General features: G+C 45.7%; 1 protein-coding gene across 2 annotated transcripts; it reads left to right on the top strand.

Moving 5' to 3' along the window:
* The first annotated feature begins 4,198 nt into the window (after positions 1–4,198).
* CDKL2 (cyclin dependent kinase like 2) lies at positions 4,199–19,932 on the top strand. Of its 2 annotated transcripts, XM_009486319.2 has the most exons (13): positions 4,199–4,436; positions 9,184–9,378; positions 10,250–10,428; positions 11,334–11,446; positions 11,777–11,916; positions 12,975–13,063; positions 13,582–13,708; positions 14,589–14,863; positions 15,313–15,403; positions 16,172–16,283; positions 16,405–16,511; positions 17,253–17,348; positions 19,043–19,932. In XM_009486319.2, the coding sequence occupies exons 1-12, from the start codon at positions 4,269–4,271 to the stop codon at positions 17,310–17,312; spliced, it is 1,656 nt and encodes a 551-aa protein (XP_009484594.1). In that variant the 5' UTR covers positions 4,199–4,268; the 3' UTR covers positions 17,313–17,348; positions 19,043–19,932. The 2 variants fall into 2 exon arrangements, with proteins under 2 accessions (XP_009484594.1, XP_075564866.1); XM_075708751.1 differs by lacking the exons at positions 13,582–13,708; positions 15,313–15,403; positions 16,172–16,283; ... (1 more) ...; positions 17,253–17,348; positions 19,043–19,932 and having other exon boundaries at positions 14,589–14,677.
* Positions 19,933–21,598: the final 1,666 nt, after the last annotated feature.

The following is a 21,598-nucleotide window of genomic DNA, read 5'->3' on the forward strand; positions in this document are numbered from 1 at the left end:
TTCCCACATTCAAAGGATCCAGAATCCACATTAACAGAAATTGTATCAGTTGCGCTCAGCTCGGAAGACTGAAAATGTTGAGCTTATACTGTAAATACTTAGAACTATCCAGTTATTCATTGGTTTAGAGACAGGGCTGTGTTCACTGTAAGACTGCCAATTTAATTCTCAGGGAAAAAAAAAATTTGTTCTAGCTATTGACTTTAAAACTCTTCTGGCCCTTTCTCATTAATCTAGTGGATGGCCTTTCCTGTGGTCATGGAAGATGAGAAGAGCTCACAGTAGCCTGCATTTAAAAGGTGAAAAATATTCCAGGGTTCCAAAGGTCAGTATGAAAAATCATCACCAGTAATCACACTTTTGAGGAGAGGAATCCAGCTGAAGGCCCCTGTTGGCTATAGGTATCACGTTATAAGAGAAAAAAGGGTTTCTCTCAAATTACCAAGAGTGAACTCGGTCAATGCTATTCAGATACCAACAGGCTGTCAAACGTATCTGGAGCACGGGTGCTATACAGCTTAGCAAGATATCTCACTTGTTCTTCACCACCTTCAGTCTCTCTGGCTTTAAATTTTAGCACCACGCCGACACACGTCGTCATAAGTTAACAGTGACATTATAGATACAAAGGTCACTCAAAAAACAAACCCCAACGCAACCTATCCCCAAAAGAAATGGCTGTCACCTTTAAGTTAGTTGCTGATGGTCAAAACTAGCATTACGCAGCAGCGAGGCGGCTGGAATCACTGATGAATAGAGATCTTGTTGACACTGGACACAGTAGGCGAGAAAGGCTGGTTCCACATATTGGTTGCTACAGTTAAAATAAAATTGGTAGAACCAGCTGTGCTGACAAAGTGAGTTTTTGAAGCCTGCTGTGCATGTGTGGTTGTGGTTTGTGCCTTTCATTTAACGCAGCCAAAAGTGGTGTCTCAGCAGTGGAAGAGTTAACTGCTTGCCAAGTTAGCCATCTATTTGCAGCGCTGAACAGATGCCAGCACGCAGAGAAGGCGCTTGCTACAATAACGACGAGCAGTAGAAAGTGGGAGGAATGCAATAAATTACTGCCAACTGAGCTCCGATTTTTTTGCCTGGAAATGTGAGGTCAGCCTTGAAAGGTGCGTTATGGTGATTGCAGATAGGAAGTGAGGATGAGGGTGAAGGAGAAATAAAAAACAACCAGAAATGGATTACAGAAGGTGACGCATCTCGATGTGACTCGAGAAATACAATAAAGGTTGTAGAAGGTATTACTGGAACGTACGATGCCTCGTGATGCTGTTTTCCAGGGAATTGGCCGTTTGGCAAGGTACATACCGCTCCCCTCCCGCAGAGAAATGTTGTGGTAGTCAAACCTGACGGGTGTTGATGAATTTCTTCAGCAATCAGAGACTTTTTCTTAGAGACTTTTTCTTCTACAGCACCCTAGACTGCAATATAGGCCACCAAACTGAGGAGAGAAATGTCTGGGAATTTGATTGGTAAAAGCGGAAAAGGGAAAGCGGCTCAGCCCTTGCATGATGGCCGTGGGGTGCGACTTTCCAACTTTAGTGACTCCTAGTTTTACTTTTAAAAAATAATCCAGCCACCAAGCCAGGAAGCATGAAATTATTCCTCTCCCATTAATTGGTTTAGTGGTGGACTCGGTAGTGTTAGGTTAATGGTTGGACTGGATGATCTTAAAGGTCTTTTCCAACCTAAACGATTCGATTTTCCTAGTGACCTGCCAGGGTAGGAGTTCTACAGCTTTGCAGTCCTTTGAACAGCCACAGTTTGTCTCCTGCTCCTCCTTCCTGTTGCTTTCATCTCTTTTTGTTTTTCTCCTGCCCTCCCCCCCCCCCCCCAACTCTCTTTAACACAGCACCTTTGTTTCGGGCATATCCACACAGAACGTCTTTGTTTCTGTAGTTTCTGATGGCTTTCTCCTGCGCGCGTCCTGCTGTGCCACGCATGTCCAGAGCAAGGCAAGTCCATGTGAGCAAAAGACGCGCCGTCACGGGTTGCTCCGTCGCTCGCTGTCTCCTTCTCTGGAGTACAGAGGAAAGAGCAAGAGTAGGGCAGATTAAGTCGCAATCGGTAAACACGCACGCGTGCTTCAACTTTGCTAGAAGAAGCCGCTGTTGAAGGAAACGCCTTCGTGCCTGCTGTTAAGTTGCACGTAGTACATGCAGAAACTGCCAGGTTTTTAAAAAAAAAATGCACAGCAAGGGCACCGATACATCCGTTTTAAAGCAAATTATTCCACCTTTATCACGTTCCTAGGCACATGAACTGCCTTGCAAACAGCACACAGCTGCTCAGGCACGGAATATTCGTTCAATGAATTCATAGTGGTTTTTTTTATCTTGGCACTCTTCGCACTGCGCATTTTCATGCCAAGGTAAGATTGCTTAGTCATTTGTTCTTTACGTGTCTTAATGGCTTTAAGAAAAGAACCTCAAGGGAGAACGCTTTTTAAGGCCTTTTTTACTCGTTATAGCCAAGCAGATTTCCAGCGCATCTTGGGCACTCAGGCTGGCTTCGTTAGGAAGGAGTCGCGCGTCTCTTGTGCCATCAACTCACAAATGTGCTTCCTGGCTGTTCCCATCTTCCCGATATCTTGGCCCAATGCTGAAGAGCAATCCTAGACTGAGGGGACGGGGATGCCGAGGTCTTCAATGCAAAAGCAGGGGAGGAAATTTTAGGAGCAATGGGCCTCGAGGAACGGGAGACTCTTGTAATTATTGTGGACAACATGGAAAAGGGGAATGCCCAGTAGGAGCAAAGGGCTTCCCAAAAGGACCTCTCAGTCCTGGGGTGCAATCCTTCCCTTTTGAGCAGTTGCTACTGAATACAAAATGTTTTCCCCTTCTTCTGATGAGAATCTGGTCTTAAACCTTTTAATTAATGAACATAATCACCCCTGTCTAATAGATAAGGGGCAACTTTTTTACCTTAAATCAGCAGACGTGCTCGTGAGGGCTCTCAATACCTTTATTGCATTTATTTGGGGAAAGATCCAGCTAACACAGCCAAGGCTCCCTCAGGGCTTCGCTGGGTCCTCCACTAGTTTTCTAAAATTTTAGTGAAAGATTTGCAGTGTGTTGTGTTTAAAAAAACGAATCCATTTTGATGCAGTATGTTGACAATTTATTAACAGCCAAGGAACCTCATATAACTGACAGCCATACCTTACCGTTTGCTTTAGCTAAGAGCCATCGTACTTCGCCACAGAAGTTACATTTTTTTTTAGAGGAGAAGTGTAAAATAAGGTTTTTTAGAGGAACTTCTCCACGTAAGTTACAGGTTTTTTTAGAAGTGTAAAATTATGTTTTTTTAGAACTTCTCCATGTAAGCTACAGGTTTTTTAGAAGGCAAGTGTAAAATTAGGCTTTTTAGAAGAACTTCTCCACCTAAGTTACAATTTTTTTTAGAAGTGTAAAATTAGGCTTTTTAGAAGAACTTCTCCACGTAAGTTACAATTTTTTTAGAAGACAAGTGTAAAATTAGGTTTTTTAGATTAACTTCTCCATGTAAGTTACAATTTTTTTAGAAGACAAGTGTAAAATTAGGCTTTTTAGAACTTCTCCATGTAAGTTACAATTTTTTTAGAAGACAACTGTAAAGTTAGGCTTTTTAGAACTACCTCTCCCCGTAAGTTACAATTTTTTTAGAAGAGATGTGTAAAATTACTTTTTTTAGAAGAACTTCTCCACATAAACTACAATTTTCTTAGAAGTGTAAAATATCTGGGTTACATCCTCCAGCAAGAGGAGCGGCATTACTGCCTGGTCAGGTTTGACATCAGCCCCTCCTCAGGGGGCTGGCACAAACACACCAGAGGTGTGCCCGTTAGCAAATATTAAAAGGAATAAACCCCGTCGGCTGCCCCCCAGCAGCGCCTCAGCCCTCACACCGCTACCGGTAACAAGCCGCAGCCCCTCGCCGGGACAGGGGCATGCGGTACCTCCGGATTCCCGCCCCCGGGCCCACCCTCCGTCCTGCCTCCCTCACAGCGGCCAGCCCACCCGCCTTCTTCCGCTTCCCGGTGCCGCGGCCGCTTCCCGGTACGGCGGCCGCCCGTTTTCCCTCACGGCTTCCCGCCTTCCCGGGCGTGCGGGGCGGCTGTTGCGACAGGCGGGTGCGCCGTACGGCGGGCGCGCCTTACGGCGGGCCGTTGCCCCTGGTGACGGTGCGGTGGGCCCGGGCCCGCCGCTGTTCAGCGGCGGGACGGGAGGCCCCGGTGCCTTCGACCCACCCCGGCCTCCCGCAGGGGGAAAGCAGCGGCCATGGAGAAGTACCAGGTGCTGGGCCTCGTGGGGGAAGGCAGCTACGGGATGGTGACCAAGTGCAGGAACAAGGAGAGCGGGCAGATCGTCGCCGTCAAGAAGTTTTTGGAAAGCGAGGACGACGCGGTGGTGAGGAAGATCGCCCTGAGGGAAATCAAGCTGCTGAAGGTGAGCGGGGGGGTGCCGCGGGGGCTGTGAGGGCAGCTGAGGGGAGCGGGCCTAAGTCTTCCGGCAAAGCCGGACCAAACCGATGGCTTTTTGATGGCTTGGTGTTTCTTCTCCCAAGTGACGAGAGGTAAGGGTCTCAAGTTGCGTCAGGGGAGGTTTAGATTGGATAGTAGGAAAAATTTCTTCACGGAAAGGGTAGTCAAGCATTGGAAGAGGCTGCCCAGAGAGGTGGTGGAGTCCCCATCCCTGGAAGTGTTCAAAAAATGGGCAGAGGTGGCATTTTGGGACATGGTTTAGTGGGCATGGGGGTGTTGGGTTGATGGTTGGACGGATGATCTTAGAGATCCTTTCCAACCTTAGTGATGCCTAGTTTTTACTTTTATTATAAATAATCCAGCCACTAAGCCAGGAAACATGAAATTATTCCTCTCCCCTTAATTGGTTTAGTGGTGGACTTGGCAGTGTTAAGTTAATGGTTGGACTGGATGATCTTAAAGGTCTTTTCCAACCTAAACGATTCAGTCATTCTCCTCGTGCAGCTGGGAGACATTTACGTTGCAGGACAACGTCTGCCGTGAGCCGCTGTGCCGAGGTGGTTAATGCAGAGCATGACATTTTTATTTTGATGCTTTTGTGTTTATTGTTCTAGCCACCTGCCCTGCTGCAGGCAAGGGGAAGGATGCGGCTCATCATGGCTGTTCCCTGGGGAGGGGGAGCAGCGGTGTACGGGTCCAGCCTCTGCTGTGCTCAAGGTGCCTCTTCATGGTGTATTTTCATAGAATAGAATCAGAGAATCATTTAGGTTGGAAAAGACCTTTAAGATCATCCAGTCCAAATATTAACCTAACACTACCAAGTCCACCATTAAACCAATGAAGGGTGGAGTAATAATTAATTTCATGTTTCCTGGCTTGGTGGCTGGATTATTTTTTAACGAAAGTATAACTAGGAATCATTAAGGTTGGAAAGGACCTCTAAGACATCTTAGTCGGCTGTTTAAGTCGGGTTTTGAATCCTAGTTGGGTGTTTAAATATCTTTGTGAAGGCAAATGTCTCCTTCAAGCAGGATAGTAACCTTCGTGTCTGTGGTCTGTTTTTCTTGCAGTACAGGTGCTGGTTGTTTAGAGCTGATGGGTGTGGGTGAGATCTGCCTGTAGGGAGTTGATGGTTTCTTGGGAGAAAACTGCATCTTGGCACTCCTTAATAATAGTCCTTTAAGGAGTGTTGTTTATGCAATGAGGCTATAGGATAGGTGTAAATTTTAAGCCCTTAGGTCAGTTCTGAAAGGGAAATGCAGTTGCTTCTGACTGTGATTTACGAAGTATAACTTAGAAAGTCCAAACTTAAAGAGACTTGACTGGGCCCTGTTTGTAATTGCATGAGCAGCCAAGCCATGCTAGATTCATTTAGCTTTTGACTTGTAGCCTTACAGAGCTGCTTTTCCCTTTGGCTGGGGGCTGTGCTGGATTTGCTTGGCTAAACCTGACTTGATTAGAAGCTTGTTTATGTGCCCTGTATTCGTCAGGGAACGGTATGAGGAAGGGAGTCACAAGGTCTCTGTTGCCTCCTGGTGACAATTGTGTCCCCCTGTGGTGTGTACCAAATTTGAGTACCTTGCTGCTGTGAATTTGCTGAAAACGAAGGAAATGCTGAACTTTTAAAACGTGCAGGTGAATGGTGACCTGAACGCATGACGGTGTGCCTAACCAGACTGGGTACCGGTGTTACCTGATCTGGAAAAACACTTCTAGGAAAGTTTTTACCTGATCTGGAAAAACACTTCTAGGAAAGTTTGACTTTATTTTGTTTTATTAATGGCACTTTCCTGGCAGGCTTGTACTGCCAGTGAGAGGCTGGAGGGGGATGGGTATCAAATTCCCCGAACCTTATCAGTCAGTGGCTAGCCCCGAGGTCGAAGCCAGCTGGGGTAATGTCCTTTGCCCTTTGAGTGCGTGATTTGCCTGGTATCACCTGTGGATGCTTTATACTCACCTGAATGCCCAGTCCTACTTCAGCATGTTGGCTTCTTATCAGCAGCATTATGTGGTGTAGTCTCATTGTGTGGGTTGGTTTGTTAAAGGTACTTCTCTTCATGGGCTGTAGATACTCTGTCTGGGAAAATACCCAGGAGCTTTAGATAAACAGGGTTTTGTGCATGTGTGCTCTTTGGTGTTTTGTCATACGGTCTTTCTGCTTCCTCTCTTGGCTTTGTTCTTCCTACAGAAGCTTTTGCAAGTTCCTAAACTGTTTCACCGTCAGTTTTTTCTGCTGCGTTCCTTCACGAATAGGACGCCAAGGATGCAGGGTGGCATTCCGCGCCAGGACATACATATGTTGTTCTGCTTGCTCATTTGACTGCCTTCAGCCCTGTGTTTGCCACCATAACTTCTAGCAGTACTTGCAGCATTTTCCTTCTTCCCTCGTCCCACAGGTGGTACGCACAGAAGAGTCCTTGTCCCTATGCGTGGGCACACGTGGTAGTTTTAAGCGTTGGTACACGGGTGATGTGTCCGGTGAAGAAATGAAGGAGAGTCTTATTACAGTTGGAATGTGTTTAGGCTTTTCCTCTGATGTGGGGTGTTCTCGGGTGGGAATACGTGCAAGCTGGTCTCCTCTCCTCTTGGCTGCCGCAAGTGTCTCCTCACAAGCCTGCCAGACCATATCCCTGTGCTGTGAAGGAAAAAAAAAAAGTGATCTCTGCTGTCACTGCAAGAGCTACAGACCCTCGGAGTTAATAGAAATGCATGTGCTGGAGCTTGAGACGCAGCCAGCAGCTCCAAGCATTGTCCTCTCAAACTCTTCCAAAGCAGATCTGTGCGAGCCTGGCTCATACCTGATCTGTTGGCCGGGCTCGCTTAGTTACTGAGTCAAAGCACGTGCCACCTCCCAGGTGTGTTGGGAACTCACTTGTTTTCCTGGGTAAATGGGAACTCAGCAAGGGGAACATTTCCATACATAGCTCAGTAAGTGTGGCCTCTCACAGTGAAAATAAATGCCTAGAGATTTAATCTTTTTGTGGTTTCTTCACTTGCATGCTCCCTGTGAACCTAATTTTTTTTTTTTTTTTTTTTTTTTTTTTTCCCAATTCTCTCCTGTTTAGGAGTTCAGGCAGCGATTTAATCATGGCTGAAAACAGTAAAACCTCTTCGGGTCTCCCGTGCTGGGGAGAAGTTATTCTTGAGAGAGGAGCTTTTTTCTAATTGATCGTCTTTTTTTTTTTGTTTTGTTTTTAAATCTTCACTTTTCAGACCTTCTAAGAAATGTGGGTCTTTCACAGACCCAGGTGCAGGCTGGCTGGCACTCCCTCTGGACTGGCAGAGCATTTCCCCTACAAGTCCCTGTGCTCTGCGGTCCTTTTGCATTGTCCTTGGTCGCGATCCCTGGGCTACGGTGCTGCCTTCAGGCATCCTCCGATGATATTTGCCTGCTAGGCTCCAAGCTAATAAATAACTGCGCATTGTAGCGTGGTCCGTTTTGTTAAAGTGGTGTGTGATAAACCAGCATTTCAAACGTGTAACGAATTGGAGGTGGGTTCTTGGCTGGTCCGAATGGGATGATGAAATAACTAGAAAATACAGCTGCTCTTTTTTTTTTTTTTTTTCCATTTAAGTTACAGGGTTTTTTTTTTCTAAACTATCTTCAGCTTTCCCCTCTGCATAATATTGGAAAAAAAGATCTCTTCAAATCCTTGGCTAGTCAGTTTTTACTCTGAATCCACTCGACACAGTTTAATAGAAGCTGTTTAATTGTTAACAATATTATAGGTAAGAATGCTCAACTTTCCTTTTATCCAGTCAGTGTGCTTGTATTCTGGCACACATCAGTTATTTTAAATGTGTATAAGCTGGCAGTGCCAACAGAAATGCTTTGGGTATGGTAGGAGCTTAAAAGAAAAGTCTTATTAGAAAAAAATTAAGATACAGACACTGAGTAATTTGTGATGAACTGGCAGCTAGGTAGAACAGAGGGGTATCGCAGCTGCTTTTGTTTTTCCTTTAAATGGGGATGTAAGAGAGTTTTTAAAAGAGGACCTAGAGAAAGGAATGACAGAGAAGAGGAGTAAAACTTCCTGGAAACGTGGGAGAAAAGAGGTGAATCAGTTTTGGGTTGTTGGGAGAGGCAAAATATTTTCTTAAAACAAAACATTGCCGTCTTCAGCAATCCTTTGAATCCTGTCTGGAAGGGGTAGCTAGCTGTTGCTCCTTCTTTTTTACGTCCTCAGGATTTCTCTCATGTGGAAAATAAGCTTGCTTTAAAGCTGGTCAAGATCAGGGCACGAGTTAGTGTCACCTTGCACGTGAGGAGGGTACTGTGAGAAGCAGAATGCATGAGGTTTTCCAACAACAGAACAGTGTGTTTTGAGCATCACCATGAAGAAGAAATGTCCTTAGTCAGTGTCCAAAACACAGCACTATGCCTGCTACTAGGAAGAAAATTAACTCTATTTCAGCCGAAACCAGGACAGTCAGTGTTGTTTTTATTTTCATGTTACAAAACCGGGTGTCTGCATGTATGAGGTGGTGGAAATCCTCCAGAAGATGTTAAAAACATAAAAGAAAATTGGCAAAATAAAACCTATTCTGAAATATCAGTGAGCTGATTTTAAGAATAAATGAATGCGAGTACCATGACAAGAAGAGCGTTCCAGGGCAGTACACTGGCTGGGTTGCGGTTAAAAGGATCTGGTCGTAGTTTAACGCATTACACGCTGTCAAACTCTCATAAAATATTTCTTGTTTTATAACAGCAACTCAGGCATGAGAATCTTGTGAACCTGCTGGAAGTGTGTAGAAAGAAGAAACGGTGGTATCTGGTGTTTGAATTCGTGGATCACACAGTGCTTGATGACCTTGAGGCGTTTCCCAACGGACTAGACTATGGCAGGGTTCGGAAATACTTATTTCAGATTATGAGAGGAATAGCGTTTTGTCACAGTCATAATGTAAGTATGCACAAGAAGTCGGCTCTGCAGTTAACCTTGAATGAATAGATACAGAAGCATATATTTTTGTTATATGTTAAAACTTAGAGAAATAAAGTTTTGGCTGAAAAGGAAGAGGCAGGGCAGAAGGGCCAGACTGAATTTCTTATAAAATGTTGGCACTTGGTGTCAGCTAATCCGGTAGTCTGATTGATTTGTGAGAGTGTTTCAAAGCAAGGGTCCAGGAGTCCGTGGGGATTCAAAACTTGGTGGCACTTTATTGTAGGCTGGCTTATCTTGCAGAGGGAGATAGTCCCTCTTTCAAAAGATTGACTCTGATAGTGTCAATGTAAACATGTAGGCTTGTTTTTTCTCTTCAGTATTTTTAGGGTTTTGTTCTCAACTGATTTCTGTCAGGTTTGACAATCCTAGTTGTGTACGAATGGATATAAACACACGCACCTTTATTTTTATGTTTGCAAAACTCTCTCTTAAGAATTCCTAAAATACTCTTCACATTGAACTGCAGCACATGCCCGTGGCCCTTGCAATACTTACAGGTTTTAAATTTGTGGTCAAGGCCAGATTTTCAAGCGTAATAAATTGTGCCTTTTAAAATACACCTGCAGAACACATGCAGAGAGATAAATAAAATAAACGTTTCTGTGTGCAAAAATTAGAGGTTCTGTGTTTACCTGTGCACTTGGGTTGGCACTGGTTCATTGACTGTGTGCACGTAGCTGTATTTTACAGGCTCCATACGTTTCCCATGCCTGCAAAAATGTAATTTTCTGCCTGGATGTGAGAAAGCTACTGGTTTTGGTGAGCCAGTCAATTTACTATGTAGAAAAGGGGGGAATTTATTTGCCTTGACTTGCTTTTCTTTGTGCAGATAATACATCGGGATATTAAGCCAGAGAACATACTAGTCTCCCAGTCAGGAGTTGTAAAACTGTGTGACTTTGGATTTGCCCGTACCTTAGCAGCTTCTGGGGAAGCTTACACAGACTACGTGGCAACCCGATGGTACAGAGCTCCAGAGCTGCTGGTGGGAGACACCAAGTATGGCAAGTAAGACTGGCATGCGAGGCTGCAGAAGAGTTGTGGGCTTGTGGGGAGTATGGAGGGAGGTGCTCTCTTTTTTGGGGAGGCAGGGGACTATTGCTTGGCAAACAGGTTAAAGGGATGCTGTTCAGCATTCCTTGGTTATTCGCTTGTAAAGGTTTAAGCCTTCCTCTTCTCCCTCCCGCTGCACAGCTAACTACTGCCAGTGCTAGGCTTTCCTGGCTCAAAAGGCAAGGAAAGCCCTCAGCATTCCTGGTCTGTTGTCTATTGGAGCTTTTCAGTTGCCAGTCCTAGTACTGGAGAAGGTTATGGTTAGACTTCCCTCCTGTGCAGTTGGAGTCGTGGAGGGAAGACAGAAAAGTCCCTTCAGACAATTCTAGATGGACATTTCAGGAGGGAGGAGGTGGGATGAAGGAGATTTTTCTTGCTGGGATCCCCAGTGCCGCAAAACCAGGTCAGAACTTAAACCGTGTTATTCACAGGCCTGTTAGTACAATCGTGCAGGCTGATGTATGTCCCTGTGTTACATCAACTTAATTTTCAGTGAGTGTGCCTGAAGAGCGGATGCCTGCAGAAAGAGTTAGCTGCTTACCTTTGTGCTCTCTAAAGTGCAAGATTCTACTAATGTGTTATGTCGTATTAGTAGTTTTAAAGAATTGGGTTTTGGAACATGATTATACATCTATCAGGCTTCTGCTAGCCTTTGTCTGCTTCAGGAGGTGAATCCTTGCCAGTCATCAGAGCACTTGTAAGCTTGGAAAACAGCTGTCTTGCTGTTTTGGGGGGTAGAGCTGCCCTTGGGGCTTGTAACCTGCTGAAGACGTGCTGTGCGCTGGCCTGGCTGAACCTTTAGATCAAAGAGGCGAATGAAGCCGTGCTGAGCTGGGGTGGTTTTTTGGTTTTTTTCCCAGGGCTGTGGACGTGTGGGCTATTGGCTCTCTGATAACAGAAATGCTTACAGGAGAGCCCCTCTTCCCTGGAGATTCAGACATTGACCAGCTCTACCATATCACCAAGTGCCTGGGTAAGAAGAGCCTGTTGGGCTCCTAGTGCCTGCTTAGTAGCAAAGGGGTCAAATACATTTTGGCGGGGGGAGGAGGGGGTGGGGAGAAAGTCTATGGTGCGTGCTGGACTATTTCTGGGAGTGTGTCCTCTTAGCGCCTTTTACAAAGAAGGAGCTAGGAGCTTGCAAGTACAGCATCAATTCATGGCGTGCAGGTGGAAAGAGAACGACCCAGACTGTAGCTCTTATAGTAGTGCTGACCCAGTATTTCAGCCTCTCAAATGTTTCACAGGACTGTTCTGTATTTCTTCCATTTCTTCTCATGTGGTTGCTTTGTTTGTGTGATTCCAGGTAATTTAATTCCAAGACACCAGGAGTTATTCTATAAAAATCCCCTTTTTGCTGGCATGAGGTTGCCTGAAGTGAAGGAGGCCGAATCTCTGGACAAACGATATCCCAAGCTCTCTGCTGCAGTGCTAGATTTAGCCAAGGTAATTAACTGATCGTTTAATATGAACGTTTCTCTGTTAACTTGTCCTTCGCCTTGGGGAGCTGAATACAGCCTACAGAAAGGGCTGGGGCTGTTTAACTGGCTTTCTCTCAACTACCCACACAACGAACAACTGATTGCATTGGTAGCTTAGTGAGGACTGCAAGGACACAACAGCTACCGTCCTGGGTGACAGGGGAGACTAAGCCAATCATCTCCAGAGCCAAAATGGTCACTACGTATCTTCCGGAGAGGATTTATAGCATATAGTGCCCTACTGATTAAGTTTTCCAAGGCGATTTGAAAGGTGAGGAAGGGCTTGTGTGTTGAAAAAGCGTCCCCCATACACCTCACTGGATCAGTTGATCTTTTAAAAGGTCTCCTGACAAGCTTTGCCCCTCGTCTGCTACCTTAAGTGGCGGATACTTGTAGATAATACACAGCCCCTTCTCACTTGCTATCAGCGCTGTGTAGATGCAGTGTTTTCTGCCAACCCTCCCTCTACCTGCTGGTGGAGGCACTGCAAGCAAGTAGGCTTCCGTGGGGTGGCATCCAAATGTGTCCCTTGCTCTTGGAGCTGCATGTCTACTACGTGGGAGTTAGGAAGCCTACATACAACTTTGTAATGGATTCTGAAGAATCCTTCCAGGGAGTGTTTTTGTGCTGTCACACAGTAGCCTGGAGCACCGATATGTTGGGTAACTAAAACAACCTAAAAACCACGTGGTTGTATTTGAAATGCCTAATGATCAAAACAGATTCTAAAGCCTTAGCCAAACAAACGTAACTGAAAACAAGGGACGTTTACTGAGAGCAGGGTGATCTATTTGTGTGACAGGTATTCCCGATGCGATGAGTCTTTGTGAGCATTAGTGATTGGAATGGAAGCAGCTGGCAAACATTCAACTTTTTTGGTAGTGGTTTCTTTTGGGCTCATCTCAATATAACAGGCCCTGGAAGGGGGAGTCTTGCAGCTTTTTTCTTGACTTGACTCAGAAATGCTAGAGCCTTTTGTTTCGTTTCTAATGTATTTGCCTTCTAATGTTTACAATTTGACAGAAGTGTTTGCAAATTGACCCAGACAAAAGACCCTCCTGTGCTGAACTCTTGCAGTGCGATTTCTTCAACAAGGATGGATTTGCTGAAAGGTAAACAGTTAATTTCTTGCTCAAAGCAGACTAATAGTAGAAGGAAGTTAAGCAGTTGTGCTTGAAGATTGCATACTGGGTTGGCAGAGCTGACAGCCGCTGAATGTTTTGGGTTTTGTTTGCTTTTAGCCTTCCTGGAAACAACAGTTGAAAGGGAACGCGTTGCAGCGGCACGCTGGTGTCATTACCTTGTCGCGACATTAATTGATCAGCGTGCGCTCCCAGTGTCACACCGTATCGGGTAGTGTAGTCTTACACTGTATTCACTGTCTGCATCTACACCAGACCGGGATACGGACACCTTTATTGCTGTAACGTGAAAAGCGTGCGCTTGTAAGATTTTCTTTATTTTAATGGATACTTCGTATTTGGCTGGCTTCTCATTAGTTAAAAAGGCATGGTTTCTTTGATTACTTAGGCTATAGGAGCCTGTGCTGAACAGCAGTGGGTGATGATATTTGAGTTTAACAGAAGCCCTTTTTTGTTTTTTTCTCCCCCTGCCTTTATATGGAATGTAGATTTGCTCAGGAGCTGAAGTTAAAGATTCAGAAAGATGGCAGAGACCATCAGTTACAAAAAAAATCAAAAATCAGCAAAAGGGACAAAGATGATGTTTTAGAAGAAAGAAAAGTGCTTGGTGTCCAGGTTGGTCCATCTTTGTTTTCCAAACATGCATTTTTTTTTTCCCCCTATGTTTTAAAATCGCTATATATGTACGTGCAGCAGTTTTAAGTTCATAGCAAAAATACAAGCATAATTGTCCATTTCCTTTTTTTAAAAAAGACTGGGTAAGTGTGATGCGCCCTAGAAGCTCACCTTTGGAGGCCACTGTGAGTCTAAACAGCGCTAAAGACCTCGTTGCCCGATTCAAGGCCGTGCGCTAGGCCTGTGCCCCTGCACCTCTGATACTCAGTGCGATACTGCCTGCAGGCTGTTGTGTAGGAGCTCTGTGCCTTTGATTCTAGCTGTTTCGCTGCTACGAGGTTGCTCTAGCGCTAGGCTCGGCAGTCTGCAAGTGGCTATTTGGGTAAACTACATTGTGATGCAGTTACTGGCAAATACGGAGCTGAAAGGAGAATCAGTTAGGAAGCATAATTCATGTTGAATCACAAAAACACGCTTCTGTGCTGTTGTTTACCTGTGTTAAAGCCCTGTCTCCAAAATTACATATTTTGCTTTCAATTAGATACTAAGGGGTAGAGGCTTCAGAGTGACTGTGAGGTGACAGTGGGCTCAGTTCTTATTTAATTTCTTTGGAAGTGACACAGGATATGGCTGTTCTTCCTCTGTCATTTTCGATCCCATTCTAAGGTGACTTATATACAGAGGGTGCTGGAACCCTGACGAGTCTCTTCCCATTTGATGGAAGACAGAGGTTTTCTACTAAAAACAATTCCATCCCCATCAGATTCTTGCAGAATCATGCAGGTTTAGGCTTTTGACTTTTTTTCCCCCACATGAGCTGCTCTAAGCTACTTTTTAAACACGACTGTAAGAGAAGGACGATGCTTATCTTCCCAAACAGGATTTCAGCATTGACCCGAAGAGCAGAGATGCAAAGGTGTTAAAGATGAAGCGCTCTAAAGCTGATGCAGAGAAAGCAGACCGATCCTCTAACCTGAGCTCCCTCTACGGCAGTGCGATCAACCCATTTAAAATAAGCCCTCAAACCAGCCTAAAAGATTCCAGCAGCAGCTTGGACTATGCCAAGAATGCAGGCATAGTTATCCCTCCCATCAGCCAGAACCTTTCTCCCACTACAGTTGGGATGGGACCTGTGCCTGGGAACCTTAATTACAGGTAGGGGAGCAGAGCTGGAAGAGCTTGGATCCATCGTCCCTGTTGCCGAGGAACTGTAATGCCCTGAGAGAGGTGCAGGGTGATGATGTGGGAACGCGAGATGTGGGTTTGGGACAGGATACGGCTAGGAACAGCGCTTGGGTGGAGGGTTGTACGAGGATAAGAAAACCGGGCTTCGCACAGGCACAGGTTCGCTGTGTTTCCACATTTGGCAAAGCGCTACTGGACAGCAGCGGTTTGCCAGCTGCTGTGACGCTGGCCCTTCTTTGACTCACGGCTTGTCCTTTGGGCCAAACTTCTCCGTTAACTGTGCTCACAAAGGATATTCTCCCCGTGAGCCTTCTTTCTAAGCATTTAATGACAGTGTTTCTGGGTGTCTTGCATTTCTTGGTTTTATATTCACCGTGTTACCCCAGTTAATACAAAGTTTGGGGCATTTTTGATTACAGAGTTGATGAAAAGAGTAAAAAATACTTGAACCCGTTTCTAAAGCAACGGAAGCATTCTCCAGCGGGCTGTTACAGTGTAAGCTTGACATCGGTAAGTCATCTGTCTTTCCCCCTTGGCAAAGCAAAAATAAATTCTGAACCTCAAGTATGTGTTTTACTGTCAAGAATCCCATCTGTTGAAGCCTTCAGCGTAACCCCCAACTAGAAATACTATTTTCTTCACTCCTTTTTTCCTACAGGTGTGTCGTCTGTTATCCTTTGCTAATAATTACCTTACACGAAACAGACTTTGTGTCAGAGAAAAATTTTAAATGAGGGGAGCAGTCCAACACAGGATATCGGTGAGATGTGGAATATATCCATGGCCTCTTGCCTGGCCAGGAAAAGTAGACCGTATGTGCTGCACTACTGAGGCAGAATTTAGGATTTGGATTTAACATGGTCAGGGCCTTATTTAGTCATGTCACAAACCCATTAAAAATTGATAATGACAAGAAGTGAAATGGAAAGCTTTCCACTGCACTCACTACCCAGGCAATATTCTTTCCATGCCAGCAGGAATGTTTGCCTTTTTACAGATAACTCATCCAAGCCATTCTCCAAGCGTTGTATTTTGTCTCTCTGAGAGCAACTTGCTTAGGCAATTGGGGTTTTCTGCTGTGGCTGTTCCGTTGTTTTTAATGTATAAATGACACTTGAGCAGAATGGATTCCTTCACACTCATCAGAGTCTTTTCTTTTACTCTTGTGCACATTCCAACTAGAGCGGAACGTTGCTGTGTTGATGCATTTTTTTAGTTTGAAAATAGCTTTGTTTTTTCTATATTTTCATGAGCTGGTACTTATGCCTTTGATTACAGGTTACTAATGAAAAAAACGTCCTTCAGGCAAATAGGAAAAAATGGGAATTCTCCAAGACAGATGTGCGTTTGCCAGAACTAAATCATCTCCCTGAACTGAGAGGAGTGGAAGGTATGAGGTTTGATGTCCTCTAAATAAAACCTGGATCCTAAATAAGCGGCAGGAAGCAGCGTGCATCAGAGCAGTCAGCTCTCGCTTCCTTAACATGGTGTGCATTGGTTGTGTTTTGCAGCATGGCATCCCAGATTTCTGAAAAAGGAAAATAAAACAGTTTCAGAGTCCCGTGTCCCCTCCCTTGCTGCTATTGACCTCCATAACCCAAGTCTGGCCTCACAGCAGGTAACAAAGCAATAAAATAGTCTGTGCTGCTCTGTATTTCTTAGGTTCGGGACTTTCTGAACAGTGTGACCCACAAATCTCCAGTGCAACTCTTAGCAGGGGCAGAACTTGCCTTGGTTTCTTAACTAAGTAAAAGGACCTGAGGCCTTATGCTGGGGGAAAAGAGAAGGGTCACAGATGAAACATGGGGCTCTGTTTCTCTCTCTGAGGTTAGCTAAATACTAGATTCTCACTGCTAAGGCAGTCAACATGAATTGTTGCTATTTCAGCTGGCTGAATCAAGGTGGAAGTAAGCCTGATTTACCAGAGTTGAAGAGAGACCAGGAAGGACCTGCATTTGGAGGAGAATTGCTCTGGCAGTGTTAGATGTTGAGGGGCTGAGTGCAGTAGGGAGGGAGAAAGCGTAGGAGCCAGGCATAGGGAGAGAAGGGGAAAACTTGCAACTCTTAAAAAATTAGTTCCTCAGTAACACTGAGATGTTGTTTGGGAGTTAAGCAATTCCACAGGCAGTTGCTTTGGCTACCTTGCTTCCAGCTGAGATTTGGCAGACTGTATTGGGGGGTGGAGGGAAGCATTTTCGAAGTGATTTGATCAAAGAACAGATTTGTTTTAAGATGAACATCAGCATTGCATATGTCCCTAGAAGGTGGTTTCTGATTGTTCTCTCTATTTATACTACACTTGGAAATTGACCCTCTCCTTTTCCTTTTTATTTTTTTTCCCCACCTTTCCAATTTACAGCTGTCGGGGACCTTGCTGCCCGACATGTCGGACGCCAGTTTCCCCAGAGTTGAGCACTAGCCTTATGGAGGAGGAGATCGCACCTGCCTGTAAAAGGTAGGCTTTAATTTCTGCAGTGTAGCCTTCTGGTGGCTTTAATTTCTGCTGTGTGGTCTTCTGGTATCTTTCAAACGGATAGTTTCATGAACACTTACCTAGGTGGGAGGTGCAATGGGAAAAATCCTTTTACGCTTCGCATTCTTGATTAAGGCTCCTAGCTAGGACAGACTTCTTACGGAGGGCAGCACGCAGCTTTCTTGACAGATACTGAAGTTGGCTGTGGCACGTAAATCGTTTTCCTGAGCTGAGAGCATTGGTGTTGGAAATTAAGCAGCTCGTGAAGTTGGGGGTTGAGGAAGCCAATAGAATAACAAAAAGGGGAAAGTGGCTGCCTTCACGTGAGAAGTGGAAAAAATGGGTTGGATGTACAGCACTGTCAAGCACATTACAGAAAATGGACTTGCAAGAAGGGAGAAAAGCATTTGGGGGGGCTTGTCAAGCTTAACATTAGGGAAAATTTTTAGTGACTATGTCATTCAATCTATATTTATTTAATGTAGCTGTTGATGACTCAAGTGCTCTCCAAGCATGAGATAGGAGTCCGGGGAAGAAGGCGCCTTAGGAAAAGTCCTGGCTGTGTGGGTGACTTGTAGTCTCAAGATCAAAGTATTAAGTTTGAACTCTGCCACTCTATTTGCACTTCCACTTAGCATTGCATCTTATCATTCTAGATTGTTTTAAGCTGCGGCTTTTAAATGCGGTTTTAATAGTTTTTCATCTTGCCCCTTGAAAGACATGCAGTTCTCTGAGTCATTTTGGCTGGAAGGAAAACCTCATCGACAAAAACTGTGTGGTTTTGTTTGTTGTTTTGCTTTTTTCAATTGGGGTATTGTTACGTCTTGTTGCTCAGCATCTTCCAGAGAGTCTGCTGTATGAGTTTGTCTCATCCTCTAAGAACTGCAGTGCTTAGCTGAGGGTTTTTACTCTCATCAACACCCCTGTTTCCTCACTGAGGCTGGGTGGAAGGACTGCACCTTCTGGAGGGAGCAGAAGTTGGGGAGAATTAAAAGGGAAGGAGACAAGGTGCTCTGGAAGGGCCTTCAGAGGCTGCGCTCCAAAATCTCACCAGCTCTGTTGGAACCTTGTGTCCTGCATAGATGGGCTTTGCTCGGTGCTCTGGGTACCCTGGTGCGGCCAGCCTGGACGTGATCGCATACCCGTCCCTCCGGGGATTCTCCCCGCGGCCGCAGGGACCACCAGGCACTGCAGCCTCCCTCCTCTCCTACTCGGTGTTTGTTACAGATAGGCACAAGCGTGTCGTGGCAATGCTGTTAACGTGCAGGTGCAAACTGCACATCTTAGGTTTTTTTTCTTCTGGGCTCTGGCGTTTCCTTTTTGAGGAGAGGGAGCAGCTGCTGGCTCTGAAATCTCTGCACAAATGCTGCTCATCCTCTTAATCTATATGGGCATATTTGGCTCTTACATTCACGCGATGTGATGGCTTAATGCTACTAAGAAGAAAGTAGAAAAAACATTGCGATGGCAAGCAATCCTGGTAATAGAAGTTGGGGGGGAAAAAGAAGCCGTACTAAAGTTGTCTCATCTGTGAAGCACAGAGGTGTAAGCGCACAGCTTTAGCAAGGTAAGGATGCGTAATAAATCAAAATAAAGGAAGCGCATCATCAGGGGGTACCTCTGTGGTTTTGTTAGCCTGTCCATAACATGGTTCTGCTTTTCTCCTCTTGATGCAGGTGGCTGAAACGGTGGGAACAATCCATCTGAGTTTCCAGGTGCTAAAGCTGCAAGGTGTCTGCAGGAGAGGAGGGTCCCGTACTCTCTTGTTAGCGCAGCAGACTGCCACGGGAAGCGGCTCGGGTCCAGTCCAAGGACAGAGCTCATGCTGCCGTTGCTGCTGGATTTCTTGCATGCAAAACCGCTCCTGAGACGTTGCCTTTCTGGCCCAGGGCCGGGTCTTGTCTGAGGTTGCTCAGAAGAAAATAGCGGTTATCGGTGTGTGACAAGGGCAGAAGCTAGTTTGGAGGATTTTGAAGGAAGCGGGGCTTTCTCTTGTCTAACTGCTGCCCTCTTGAGGGTTTTCTTCTTAAATGACTAGTGAAGAGAGTAGATAGCTGCCGAATTTGCCATATTTTGGTGGGCTACCTGATCTGTATTGGAAAGCACGTTCGCCTTGACAAAAACGTCAGTGAAGAAAACGTTTGCGCAAGAAATACAATGTTTAAATATGTAAATATGTCCTTTAGGTCCCTTGGGGGAACGGGACATTTATGTGTAAAACTTAGCAGTGGCTTGCGGGGAGAGAAGGATGGCATCGATTTCATCTTGGGACTGTTCTGAGACCATTTTTGCTTAACTGCCCTTGAATCGGTTGTAGTCAGTTCTGTGGTGTCCCTACGTTGCTCACAACTCTCTTTTTCCAGCAGCTCGAGGCTGCTGCCACAGCTCACACCCCTGTATGGTGTAGTTAATTTTGGAACATGTCTTTCCACAAAACGTGGCCTTTCCCATCGAGGTACCATGGCAGATTACAGTATGAATGTCATCGCATTTAGGGCTTTGTGGCTATGCTGTGTTTTGACACACACGTTAAAATTTGTAAATAAAAGGATATTCAGATTCCAGATTTCTTGGTACTAGCGCATGCTTACAAATGTAAGATGTGCTCACTTAGTCTTCCCTGCGATACCAGTAAAACATTAAGCTGCTTTTGGCCCCTGTGTAGTCCTGACCGTGCCAGAACCTGGCAGAAGATTTATTGTAAATGTAATAACCACCAAAGGAACTGAGCGTAGTATAATGGAACACCGTGGACGGGAACTTGGGCAAACGACGGATGAATGGAGGACAATAGAAAAGGTTTGGAGGACCAGAACTTGAACTTTGGCAACAAGCCTAAGGGGGATACAAGCTGAAGCAACTACCAAAGAGACACCTGGATTTGTTGTATCTGCTCATTTACACAGGTGGTATTACCTGCATTGAAAAAATAAGACTTTTGAATTGTTTTTTATTTAATAGTTGACATGGTCTTTCTTGCAACCGTTTCCAAGCACGGGTTCCTGATGTCCCTCGGCCGCAGCTGGACAGCAGGCACCTGACTGTGCCCATCCAGCGCGCCCTTTACCTTCCCAGTGCCACCGATAGCACCGTTGACCTTCCCATCGTTGTGCTTTTTCTTCGCCGCTCACCAGGAACTGCTCCACAGTAGCCCAGTTGTACCCATAGCGAATGTTCCCAGCTAGCCACAGCAGTCATTTAGCTAGCCATGGGCAAATACAGCCACGCTACTTGCCTAAAGTCGACCTGCTGAGAATTCACCGAGGCCCCGGTGGACAGAGCAGCCCCAAACCCGGGGCCGTGTGCCTCTCCTGGTGCAAGCACCAAGAGGCTGAGCCTCAACGCCCGTGGGCAGTGGTCCCTCGTCTCCCAAATGGCAAAGAGCTCCTCCTGGGAACTGCCTGGGGGGAAAAAACCTCCCTGCTGTCCAGCTACGGGCTGCTTTCCCCTATGCTGCATCTGGCAGCCAAGATTTTGGGGGGAGGTTTTAGGGAAGAGGGGAGGAGAAAAAAAGGTTTTAGGGTAGAGGGGAGCAGAAAAAAGGTTTTACAGGGGAAGGGGGAGGGAAGGTTTTAGGGGAGGGGGGAAAAAAGGTTTTAGGGGAGAGGGGAGGGGGAAAAAAGGTTTTAGGGGGGAAGGGAGGGGAAAAAAGGTTTTAGGGGAGCAGAAAAAGGGTTTAGGGGAGAGGGGAGGGGAGAAAAAAGGTTTGGGGGGGGTTTAGCGGAGAGGGGAGGGAAAAAAGGGTTTAGGGGAGGGAAGGTTTTAGGGAAGAGGGGAGGGGGGAGAAAAGGTTTTAAGGGAAGAGGGGAGCAGAAAAAAGGTTTTGGGGGGAAGGCAGAAAAAAAGGTTGGGGGGAAGGTTTTAGGGGAGAGGGGAGAAAAGGGTTTAGGGGACAGGGAAAAAAAGGTTTGGGGGGGGAGGGGAAAAAAGGTTTTAGGGCAGAGGGGAGGGGGGAAAAAAGGGTTTAGGGGAGCGGACAACAGGTTTTAGAGGAGGGGAAAAAAAGGTTTTGGGGGGAAGGGAAGGGGAAAAAAGGTTTGAGGGGAGAGGGGAGGAGAAAAAAAGGGTTTAGGGGAGAGAGGAGAAAAAAGGGGAGAGGGAGGAAAAAAGGATTTAGGGGAGCAGGAAAAAAGGTTTTATGGGAGAGGGGAGGAGAAAAAAAGGGGTTTAGGGGAGAGAGGAGGGGGGGAAGAAGGTTTTGGGGGAGAGGGGAGGGGGAAAAAAAGGTTTTA

This window comes from Pelecanus crispus, chromosome 4 (assembly GCF_030463565.1).
Source record: "Pelecanus crispus isolate bPelCri1 chromosome 4, bPelCri1.pri, whole genome shotgun sequence".
In the NCBI taxonomy this organism is placed as follows: domain Eukaryota; kingdom Metazoa; phylum Chordata; class Aves; order Pelecaniformes; family Pelecanidae; genus Pelecanus; species Pelecanus crispus.